At 46.0% G+C, this 11,978-nt stretch overlaps 2 protein-coding genes across 2 annotated transcripts; one reads left to right on the plus strand and one right to left on the minus strand.

Moving 5' to 3' along the window:
• Nucleotides 1-1,032: 1,032 nt before the first annotated feature.
• On the plus strand, nucleotides 1,033-6,457 carry pmelb (premelanosome protein b; the record flags this gene model as incomplete). Its single annotated transcript, XM_084480268.1, has 13 exons — nucleotides 1,033-1,090; nucleotides 2,110-2,205; nucleotides 2,294-2,440; nucleotides 2,600-2,728; nucleotides 3,019-3,180; nucleotides 3,401-3,791; nucleotides 4,317-4,537; nucleotides 4,629-4,781; nucleotides 4,883-5,017; nucleotides 5,117-5,213; nucleotides 5,348-5,553; nucleotides 5,701-5,791; nucleotides 6,298-6,457. The coding sequence occupies 13 exons, from the start codon at nucleotides 1,033-1,035 to the stop codon at nucleotides 6,455-6,457; spliced, it is 2,046 nt and encodes a 681-aa protein (XP_084336394.1).
• An 868-nt stretch (nucleotides 6,458-7,325) lies between these two features.
• On the minus strand, nucleotides 7,326-8,765 carry LOC311359138 (tubulin alpha-1B chain-like; the record flags this gene model as incomplete). Its single annotated transcript, XM_084479100.1, has 3 exons — nucleotides 8,630-8,765; nucleotides 8,391-8,539; nucleotides 7,326-8,306 (listed from the first exon to the last, which is right to left on the minus strand). Exons 1-3 carry the CDS (start codon nucleotides 8,748-8,750, stop codon nucleotides 7,326-7,328), a joined length of 1,251 nt encoding a protein of 416 aa, XP_084335226.1. The 5' UTR covers nucleotides 8,751-8,765.
• Nucleotides 8,766-11,978: the final 3,213 nt, after the last annotated feature.

The raw sequence follows: 11,978 nt of genomic DNA on the forward strand, positions 1-11,978 counted from the left end.
TACCACAGTGACTTTGTCGTTATGTAGCTAGTTGGACAAAGCCGGATGAATTAAGTGAGTCACAAGCACTTTAATAATCCTTATTAACATTGCATTCCTTCATATTTATTTTATAAGCAGTCGAACTTAGAAGTAAAGTGTGGCCTATTGTTATTGGGTAACACAGAAATGACCAACCAGTTCCTTCTAACATAAATATCATTCCACTTTATACCGTACTGATTCAGCAAGTTGTCATCCCTTTCTTGCACTGTAATATAATAAGATATAATTTGTTCTCATGTTCCCTTATGTTAATTTCATGATAGTCATTTGTCCATGTTATCAACACTAATTCTGGAGTTAATCCTGAGATACTGGGACTAATTAGAAAGCTTGCTAAGCTGTCATGCGGCTGTGGAACAGATTTAGGAGCCCATAGAGAGAGGCTCTCATGCTAACCGCTAATGCTAACCGCTAATGCTCCAGTTGTGCCATCAGCGATTAGAAGGTTTATTTACTGTCTACCAAGCCCTGGGTTTCCATGTCCCTTCAAGAATTCCCTAGTAGGAACGTTTCCCCTCAGTTTATCCCAGAAGAATACAGGAATACAAAATAGATAATCAACTATCTACACATTTGTATGGATACAACAATGGAGTGATACAGTCTCAACTTATTTTAATATTGACTAAACCAAACTCATAACACAGTGTACTTCTAACTGATTTTAATAGTGACTGAACTAAATTCGTAACACGGTATACTTATTTGCAGATTTGGGATTCTCTGGAAGCTGCTAACTCTTGTTACATGCAAGAGTTTATGCTTCTTATGTGATTATGTGGCGCTTGTCGTGAGACCGATGCATTCTGGGACATTTAACTTTACTGTATGCATGAATCACTTGAGCCACACGGCCGTCCCCCCTCTGGAGGAGGTGGGCCTCAGAGGCAGCACGTTGCGGATTGGGCCCCTGGGTTTTTGTGAGGTGGTGATGGTTTATAAAGCGAGGCCTCCGCCTCAGTGAGGGTATTTCATGAGGACGGGACCATGCAGACGTCTCTGGTGTTGTTGGTGCTGCTGGCCGTGGCCTCCACCACTGTGGCAAGTGAGTATGGATAATAACCGCTTCTGCACCATTTTTACAAAAGATGCATTGTAGTAGTACAATGCATGTGTTTTAATGCTTTTGAAGTTCTCTGCTTTTCTTGCATCACTATAATGGAATATGTGTTACATGTTCCTCCTACATTATAACAGGATTGTTTGTGTCATTCATCCTAAATTGTACAATATGCTCTACTTAAAATGTATATTTCATTTTTTATTTTTTTATAATATTTTTTTCCAACATTTGTTCTTGAATTTTGGAACATTTGTTTGGTGATTTGAAATGTAGTTAGGTATCAAAGTTAAGTATATAAAGTATTAATTTGAGATGGGATCTCTTTGTAAATGAATGGACCTTTCCCATGGCATTGATGGTCAACCAAGCATGATCTTGAAAGGCTTACGACCATCTGACCCCTGTGTGGTGAAGTGATGACTCTTATCTCAATCATATGATCCTAGTTCACATGGGAACAAATCCCATGCGCCCCTGTGTTTCCCCCTCCTTTCTCTAGCCATGAAGATATCATGTTTATCAGATTTATTTCATAATCATAATTTTAACAAACTATGACATATTTTAGTTGTCCTTTAAGATCCAACAAATAATCCATAACAAATATTGAACTGCAAAGCCAAGAGTAAGGGTACAAATGAGGAGGGATTCTAGTGGGCCATACCTTTCAGTGGTTTCATTCGGAATGCCCTTTCTGTTCACCAGAATAACCCCTTCCTCTCCCCCAGACAACACTCACACTGTCTGCCTCAGAGGAGGTCACCTGAAAGAGCTTACAGGATCACAGTCCTAACGACACTGAGAAGCTTTCTGGGTCAGCAGCATTCAAGGCTGTGGAATTTTTAAACTTAACAATAGACTGAACTAGCAGACGATCAACCCTTTGAATCAACGGGACACCAGGATGTGCATCGTTTGGATAAAATCTTTCTAGATATGAGATCAGATCTCAATCTCAATAAATATCATTCTATTTACTTATGAAACCTTGATTATCACAGAGCCCAGAAATCGCTTCACCAGATACCCATCGTGGAACAGTAAGATGTACCCGATCTGGAAGGACGGGGACGCTCGCTACAAAGACTCTTGGAAAGGTATGAACGGAAAGATTGTAAATCCAACTGCTACATGTTCACCTATTGATCTGTAAAATCGATGAATCTGGTTTTGACTGTTGTACAGGTGGAAGAGTGACATTCAACGTGGGAAACGACGCTCCTACTCTGACTGGAGCCAAAGTCACCTTCACCATAGACCTAGAGTTCCCACACAACCAGAAGCTTCAACCCAACGGAGAGGTGGTTTGGGCTGAGGACTGTATAGTGAACGGTACAAGCTACTCACACGTACACACACAATGCACACACGTACACCCATGCACACGCACACACTCAAACACACATACACATGTACACACACATGCACACGCATAAGTGCACACGCAAAGCATTGAATTGTCTAACCAATGTTTTTTTGCATTTATTGCAGGTACAAAGTACGGTGAATCTGAGCCTGTGTATCCGACAGAGGACACTGAGACAGAGGGGCTGTTCCCCGATGGAAACCCTTTCAACAACGACAAGAACCCCAGCTACGTGTTTGTGTGGAAGACGTGGGGTAGGAAGCTCTTACTACTCTCAGAAACCTTCCTAGCCTTCATGTAACTGAATGATGGTGACGGAGTGATGGAGATTTATTATGAAACGGCTGAACAATATAACCCCCAATATGATCACTTGCTTCCCCTAAGCCTCTGTGAACAAGTATAACGCACTTCTACACACACAGCTACACTACATTGTCACAATTGAATGATGATAATGATATCCCTGCCATAGTATGTAGGCCATTCATGTGTACACAAAGCAAACCTGTAAATGTTTCTAACGTTGTCTTCTCCCCGTTAGGTCAGTACTGGCAGGTGTCGGACGGCCCGTCCTCCTCGCTGACCATCGACACCGCCGGCGTCCCCCTGGGCTCCTACAGCGTGGACATCGTCGTCTACCACTACCGCAGCAAGCAGAAGTTCATCCCTATGGGCTACGCCTCAACTCAGTTTTCAATCACTGGTAAAATAAGCTTTACATACAAACATAGGGATTGTTTAAGTATTTATACTAGAAGGGCGGTTTCGCCGCTCCTCCAAGTAGTGCACTGAGAATGTAGGAAGTGGAGAACCAACTCTGAGTCCATACAGGCTGTACGGTCCTGCTCACCTTCCTCTGTGAAGATGACCCTTTAGTGGACGTGACCGGCTGCCCCCACTGTGTCTACATGTACGTCCCTCAGACCAGATCCCCTTCGCCGTCTCACTGGACCAAGTGAACGACATCGTGGCCGGCGACCTGCGCTTCATCCAGAACCGGGCCATCGCCTTCACCATCGCCCTGCACGACCCCAGCCGGTACCTGAGCACCGCCGACACCACCTTCAACTGGGACTTTGGGGACCAGAGCGGGGCCCTGATCTCCAGAGAGCTGACGGTGACCCACACCTACATCCAGGCCGGCTCCTACAAGCCCCAGGTGGTGGTCCAGGCCGTCATCCCCGACAAGGCCTGCGACCCCCCGGTCGAACCCACGCAGCCCCCCCCGCCCCCCGCCGACCTGGGCACCACAGGTGAGGACTACACCATGTTATTAACATGTACCGCATTACACCACGATAATCACATGAACCTGTACCACATTACACCATGTTATTAACATGTAGCGCATTACACCACGATAATCACATGAACCTGTACCGCATTACACCATGTTATTAACATGTACCGCATTACACCATGTTATTAACATGTACCGCATTACACCATGTTATTAACATGTACCGCATTACACCACGATAATCACATGAACCTGTACCACATTACACCATGTTATTAACATGTACCTGTACCGCATTACACCATGTTATTAACATGTATCTGTACCGCATTACACCATGTTATTAACATGTACCTGTACCGCATTACACCATGTTATTAACATGTACCTGTACAGCATTACACCATGTTATTAACATGTACAGCATTTCACCATACTTTTAACATGTAGGTGTAGAGCCATTTATTGAGGGTGCGTACAGTACTTTACAGGCAATTTGCCACCGGGTTTAAAAATAGAAGAGACACAAAGAAAGAGAAAGAGATCAAAGAAAGGACGACTCTAAGAGGTGAGGATGGTGATGTCTCCGTGGTGATCAGTGATCTGAGAGGTGAGGATGGTGATGTCTCCGTGGTGATCAGTGATCTGAGAGGTGAGGATGGTGATGTCTCCGTGGTGATCAGTGATCTGAGAGGTGAGGATGGTGATGTCTCCGTGGTGATCAGTGATCTGAGAGGTGAGGATGGTGATGTCTCCGTGGTGATCAGTGATCTGAGAGGTGAGGATGGTGATGTCTCCGTGGTGATCAGTGATCTGAGAGGTGAGGATGGTGATGTCTCCGTGGTGATCAGTGATCTGAGAGGTGAGGATGGTGATGTCTCCGTGGTGATCAGTGATCTTGTTCCCCACAGTGTCAGCGCTGGGCTCTGTCCCGGTTCTGGGCTCTGTCCTGGTTCTGGGGTCCCCTAAGGCCCTCAAGGTGAACGCTGCTCCCTCTGACACGGAGGGGGACCCCCCCGAGGAGCCGCACCACGGACGCCAGGCCCTGCCGGGGCCCGCCGCCCGTGAGTACAGCTGGCGGCGTGCGTCGTGGGGGGAGGGCGGGTCGGGCTCTGACTGACCGGGGGTGATCCAGCAGATCCACTCCCCTGGTTCTCCACTCCAGGCGCTGGGAAGACTCTGACGGGCCAGGCGGTGGTGGCGGTGGTGGCTGAGCGCGCCGCCGGAGACAAGCCCTCTGAGGACGAGGACTGTGTGATCTACCGCTACGGTTCCTTCTGCACCGGCATCCAGGTGGTCGGTGAGTGACACGGCGCTGATCAGTAACAACATAGCACATGTTAAGGAGACACTGCCGTTCCTGTTAAAACCTGTTCTTTTATCTAATTTTCCTTTTTAGAGGGGATTGAGAAAGTCGATATAATGCACATGGACAATGCTTTGATGCCGACAACTGAAAAGCATGTCATAGATCTCACAGTGACCTGCCGGGGAAGGTGATTTCTCCAGCATTGCACTTTCAAACTTTAAATGAAAATGAATTACAGAAGCTACCGTTAAGAATGATACACATTGTAAGTTGTGGTTCGGTCCTTTCATATATTGACTACGTTGTATAAACTGTCTCCAGCCTCCCCAAAGAGGTGTGCAGTGTGATCCTGGACGCAGAGTGCCTGAGGCCCCTCCACACAGAGTGCAACATGGTGGAGCCCACCCAGGAATGCCAGCTGGTGCTTCGTCACTTCTTCAACAACTCGGGGGTCTACTGCATTAACGTGTCCATGGCCAACGACGTCAGTCTGGCTGTGGCCAGCGCTAAAGTCAGCGTTCACATGGGTAGGAACCGGGCACTGAGCAGCTTCACGGCCTGGGAGACCATGGCTACTACCAGGAACACAGGAACACAAGCAGCATTTGGGAATTGTGCAATTGCAGCTTCCTTTTGACCAGGAGATGGCTTTGTGACCGTGTTGTGATCCGCAGACTCCAGCCTGTCCCCGACCAGAGCAGCCGCCATGGTGCTGGGGGTCCTGGCCGTGGTGCTGGCCGTGGGGACAGTGGCCTTCTCCTACAGGTGAGGAACCGTCGTCTGCATGACCAGCATCTGTGATGTTAAACCAAGAAGGGGTCACTTAGAAACGTCCTTATTTTTGAAAGAAATGAACTGTTTTTTTCAATGAAGATAACAATTTTTCAATGAAGATAATAATTAAATGAATGAGAAATCCAGTCTAGACATTGTTAATGTGGTAAATGACTAGCTGGTATGATGGGCTGATGGGATATCTCCACAGGTGTACAGAGGTGTACCATCACTCCTGTGTTCTGATGGTCCATTGTTTAGCGCATCATGTTAAAACGCTAATTGATTAGAAAACCCATGTGCAATTATGTTAGCACAGCTGAAAACTGTTGAATGAAAGTGTGAGTTTTACATTTTAGAAAAGTTGGTGTTTTCATGGAAAACATGAGATTGTCCGGGTGACCCCAAACCTTTGAGCGGTAGTGCAGAGATCTAGTCATCTAGAAGATCCACTATAGAAGGTAGAACTAAAACAGCTGATCTCTTCATCTCAACAGGCGTCTGAAGGCCTACCGTCCGCTGAAGGAGGACCTACTGCCAGCAGAGGCCCAGGGCAGCCCGCCCCCGGCCTGCTCTGGGCCTACCGTGTTCCAGAGCAGGCTGGAGCGCCAGGCAGCGGTCGCCCACTGTCCTCTACTGCAGGACCGGCTGGTGTGACCGCCCGCGTCCCGGGCTAGTGCACGTTAAACAAAGCAACATCTGATCTGCCTATTTTAGCAACATGAAATGTCTTTTTATACATTTTTCTACGTGCCCATGTGAACGCTTTTAAACAAAAGTCACCTTGAAATTAATTATAATTTGGTTCTCTGCTTAAATGTTTGCCGTAGTTGAAGTGATGATTTCCTTTGTTTTTCCCAAAATTGAAATATTGCTGTTCTGGTTCCAATTTTAAGCAAACATTGTAAATTCAGAGTTTTTCCAATAAATGTTTCCTTTTCCTTCATTGATGTGAGGGTTGGTGCTGGGCGCTGACAGGTTCACCACTACTGTGGGTTTATGTGCTACTAGGGATTACCTCGACTCCTGAACTCCTTTCGTCATTTCATTTCTTGGCAGATGTGTGCAGATGTCTCACCGCTGGAGTGCACATGAGATGGAGGGCAGGAAGCATTGATATAAGTTAGTTAAGATATATGTTGCTGGTTTATGGTGGGACAAACCCTAATGGTTTGCTGACATGATGCTATCTAGCAAGGTTAATAAGGTTAATGTTTTTTTAATGTTTGATAAATCATTTAAAATATGGATTGATTTTTATGCATTCCAATCAATTTATTTGATGACAATAATTATTATTTAATTCTTCTGGTATTTTTCTTGAACATTTGGTTCCACACGTTGACGTAAACTGTACTGCTTCTTCTTCTTCTTCCAGCCCCCCATCCTAAGTTTCACATTTATTGTGTTATCTTAACCTGTAGTCAATGAAAAAGAACACAAAAGCCAATTGAAATCAACCTTTATTGTAGATCAACAACGAGACGTGCATGCAGCACTGTTTGCAGACCATTCTTGTCTATTTTTAATACTCCTCCCCTTCCTCCTCTCCCTCCCCCTCAACTGAATCGACTCCCACCTCCTCATAATCCTTCTCCAGGGCTGCCATGTCCTCTCTGGCCTCAGAGAACTCTCCCTCCTCCATGCCCTCACCCACATACCAGTGCACAAAGGCCCGCTTGGCATACATCAGATCAAACTTGTGGTCAAGACGAGCCCAGGCCTCTGCGATGGCGGTGGTGTTGCTCAGCATACATACTGCCCTCTGGACCTTGGCCAGATCTCCACCAGGAACTACAGTGGGGGGCTGGTAGTTGATGCCAACCTTGAAACCAGTTGGGCACCAGTCTACGAACTGAATAGAGCGTTTGGTTTTAATGGAGGCAATGGCAGCATTGACATCTTTGGGCACCACATCACCACGGTACAAAAGGCAGCAGGCCATGTATTTGCCGTGGCGTGGGTCACATTTCACCATCTGATTGGCCGGCTCAAAGCAGGCATTGGTGATTTCACCCACAGACAGCTGCTCATGGTATGCCTTCTCAGCAGAGATGACCGGGGCATAGGTGGCCAGAGGGAAATGAATACGGGGATAGGGCACCAAGTTGGTCTGGAACTCTGTCAGATCAACGTTAAGAGCACCATCAAAACGGAGAGAAGCAGTGATGGAGGACACAATCTGACTGATCAGCCTGTTGAGGTTGGTGTAGGAAGGACGCTCAATATCTAGGTTCCTACGGCAAATATCATAGATGGCTTCATTGTCGACCATGAAGGCACAGTCAGAGTGCTCTAGGGTGGTGTGGGTGGTGAGGATGGCGTTGTAGGGCTCCACCACAGCAGTGGAGACCTGGGGAGCTGGGTAGATGGAGAACTCCAGTTTGGACTTCTTGCCATAGTCAACTGATAGGCGCTCCATCAGCAGGGAGGTGAAACCAGAACCGGTGCCACCTCCAAAGCTGTGGAACACCAGGAAGCCCTGGAGCCCAGTGCACTGGTCGGCCTGGGAACCAAGAAAGCACAAGGTCAAACAAGGACAGCAGTTTGAATTGGGACAGGTAATCGTTCTTCATACTGAGATACTTACCAGCTTGCGGACCCTGTCCAGCACCAGGTCGATGATCTCCTTGCCGATGGTGTAGTGTCCACGGGCGTAGTTGTTGGCAGCATCCTCCTTACCAGTAATCAGCTGCTCAGGGTGGAACAGCTGGCGGTAGATCCCAGAGCGCACCTCGTCTGAAACCAGCAAACATTTGGTTCCATTCATTCTCAATGATTTTTATAGCATTTAATAAATGAAACAATGCGACATAGAGGGGAACTCACCAATGACAGTTGGCTCCAGGTCTACAAACACAGCTCTGGGGACGTGCTTTCCAGCTCCAGTCTCACTGAAGAAGGTGTTGAAGGAATCATCCCCGCCTCCCAGAGCTTTATCACTGGGCATCTGCCCATCTGGCTGGATCCCATGCTCCAGACAGTAGAGTTCCCAGCATGCATTGCCAATCTGGACACCGGCCTGACCAACGTGGATGGAGATACACTCTCGCTGTGGAAGGAAACCAAATTGTAATTTCGTTTTGAGAATGCATGTATCGTGGTTTCGGGCTAGGCATGACTCGAAGACTGGTAAAGGTTCAGCATGTGGTTTATTCAGAGACACGGTAAATGGATGTGCACTCTTGAGGTGGTTCATGAAGCGTCTCCTGGACCCAGCTGAACCCTCAGTCTGTATTGGTATGGGTGGAGGGGTAATGGTAAAGGGGTAATGGAGCCGCGCCTACAGGGTGTGGTTGACCAGGTAATGGTAAAGGGGTAATGAAGCCTACAGGGTGTGACTTATCTCAGAACCATACAGCTATGTGTAGCAGCATGCACTAGTCACAACTGTTGTTAGCATTATGAATGTGTGGTCCAATGGGGTTATAATGTTTAATATCGTGTGGTCTAGTGAGGTTATAGAAGAATTCATGTTATTTGTCCTGCTCGTTCTGGGGACATGAGGTTGTAGTTCGTCGTCTTTGGTGTTTAAAAACCTATTTATTGTGAGTCATTGTTTGTGATGTAACGCAAAATAATTTGCGAAGTAAAGCAAAAAAGAAAGCGAAGGAACGCACAACATATTGCGAGGTACTGCAAAATACATAAAAAACCCAACATGACCTTGATAGCGGGCTCAACCGACCTCATACATCAGAACACCTGACCATAACCTCAACCCGTAGACCTTTGGCTAACCCTGACCACCACCCAACCAGCTGGACCAGGTCCAGAGGCGTGACTAACCCTGACCACCACCCAACCAGCTGGACCAGGTCCAGAGGCGTGACTAACCCTGACCACCACCCAACCAGCTGGACCAGGTCCAGAGGCGTGGCTCACCTGGATGTCTCTGGTTCCAGGCCTAAATGCACTGGACCAGACAAACTGGTTCTGGACCAGACTAACTCTGGTTCTTGACTGTGATTGACTTGATACGTCATTCCAAAGTTCTGATTGGTTGACTCGAAAAGTGATTAGGTTATCCCGCCCACGTGACCCATCCGGACTGCAGCTCCACAGCCGCTGTTCTGCCAGATGATGCTCCCTTGTCAGATTTTGCTACCTGGTGGTTCTGCACACGCGCATGACGACACTATTGATTTGCGGTGTAGAAGTGGTGTAAAATACACATAATGTACCCCTGAAATCTCCAATAAAGACGTTATAATACAGCAGGGTTGCCCCCCCCCCCCTCTCCCGTCAACTACTCCACCTGCCCGTAATTAATACCTCTCCCCCCCCCCGTTTGTAAGCATTATAAGATTCTACAGAGTCGCACTCCGGCCAAAAACCCAAAGTTGGCATCCCTGATACAGTATCAAAATATGCTCCCCATATTCTTACAGTGTACATGGAGTGAGTAGTGGTGTAAAATAAGGTGATAAGGTGATTCTGTGGTGGGAGCATCGTTTGCTAGAGGCAGTTTACAGGTCTACAGACCAAACACATAAGGCAGCCCTTTTTGACAGGGTTGCATGGTTCCAGAGCTGTTCAAAAAGGGGGCGGTCACCGTTACGCTCTGTTGCCTCTATCAAACGATGCTCCCACTAACTAGAACTGTACTTTACACCACTACTACACCGCGGATCAAGAGAGGCTTCATGCGCATGCGCATAACCACTACGTAGCAAAATCTGACAAGGGAGCATAAACTGGCAGAGCAGCGGTAGGATGACGTCACCCCCCCCCCCCCGCAGGTGGGTCGTGCTCGTCTCTCTGGCCGTGGTTTGGTGGCACGCGGCCGCGAGGACGGAGATGCACGTCAGTTCAATTCAATTAAATTCAATTGAGATGCGCTTCAATACACATGCAGTCATATGATGGCCTAAATCAAAGCCATCCTTCTAGAGATGTCCCTGCACTGCTGCTCTGTGAAGCCTCCATCTCTTCAGTCCATCTACCATATATATATATATATATATATATATGTATAATAAGAATATTAAATGTGACGGTCTGACTTTGGTGTTATATTCAATCCCTTAAATGTGAATGTAAATGGCATAAGAGCTGGTATTACACTTGTTTTACGCGATTATAAAACACGACTAGTAAGAGGACATCTCCATCTTTTTCAGTCTGCCCCTCCCTGCTTTAGAGAAGAGGAGGAACTGTCAAATTTTACCATGCACAATAAATAAATAAGGAATCTCAAAACCATAGCATTTATATCTACATTTAAATTTCAATGCATGGAAATGAGCTCAATCGATCTCTATAGGTATCTACACGTCATTTAAGGCACTATTGTTATCTATCTCAATCACAATGCGAAATAACATGCATGTTTTCACACATGAAGTCTAATGAGATATCTATATCTATAGATATAGATATCTATAGATATAGATGGTGGTTCCTATTGTACCGGGCGGGGTGTGTCGTCGACACCAGAGCCCGTCTCTGCTTCCCTCAGAAAACACGTTATCATTTCAGACACTAACAGCTGAAGAAACGACCGCACTTACCATGTTTTCTAGAGTGGTTCAAACCAAAAAAGGAAAGATTAAATACGAAGATGTATCCTTTCTTATCTGTGTCTATTCTAGCCACGGGGTCGAGCTGCTGCAGGGGAGGCGTGCAGAAGCGTTCTGCGGGGTATAGCTCTGCTGGCACAAGAGGACCTCCCCCCCCCATATTAAATCAACGCATTTGAACGGTAAGGTGCATTATCTTTCCCATGAATAACCTATTCATAAATTATTCATGAATTATACTCGTATAATAACATAAGAAGAAGAAGAACTATGTCTAACAACACTGAATTATACTAGTCTACTAGTTCAACAACACTGAATTATACTAGTCTAACAACACTGAATTATACTAATCTAACAACACTGAATTATACTAGTCTAACAACACTGAATTATACTAGTCTAACAACACTGAATTATACTAGTCTACTAGTCCAACAACACTGAATTATACTAGTCTACTAGTTCAACAACATTGAATTATACTAGTCTAACAACACTGAATTATACTAGTCTACTAGTCCAACAACACTGAATTATACTAGTCTACTAGTTCAACAACATTGAATTATACTAGTCTAACAACACTGAATTATACTAGTCTACTAGTCCAACAACACTGAATTATACTAGTCTAACAACATTGAATTATACTA

Source organism: Micromesistius poutassou, assembly GCF_964030765.1.
Source record: "Micromesistius poutassou genome assembly, chromosome: 15".
Lineage (NCBI taxonomy): Eukaryota > Metazoa > Chordata > Actinopteri > Gadiformes > Gadidae > Micromesistius > Micromesistius poutassou.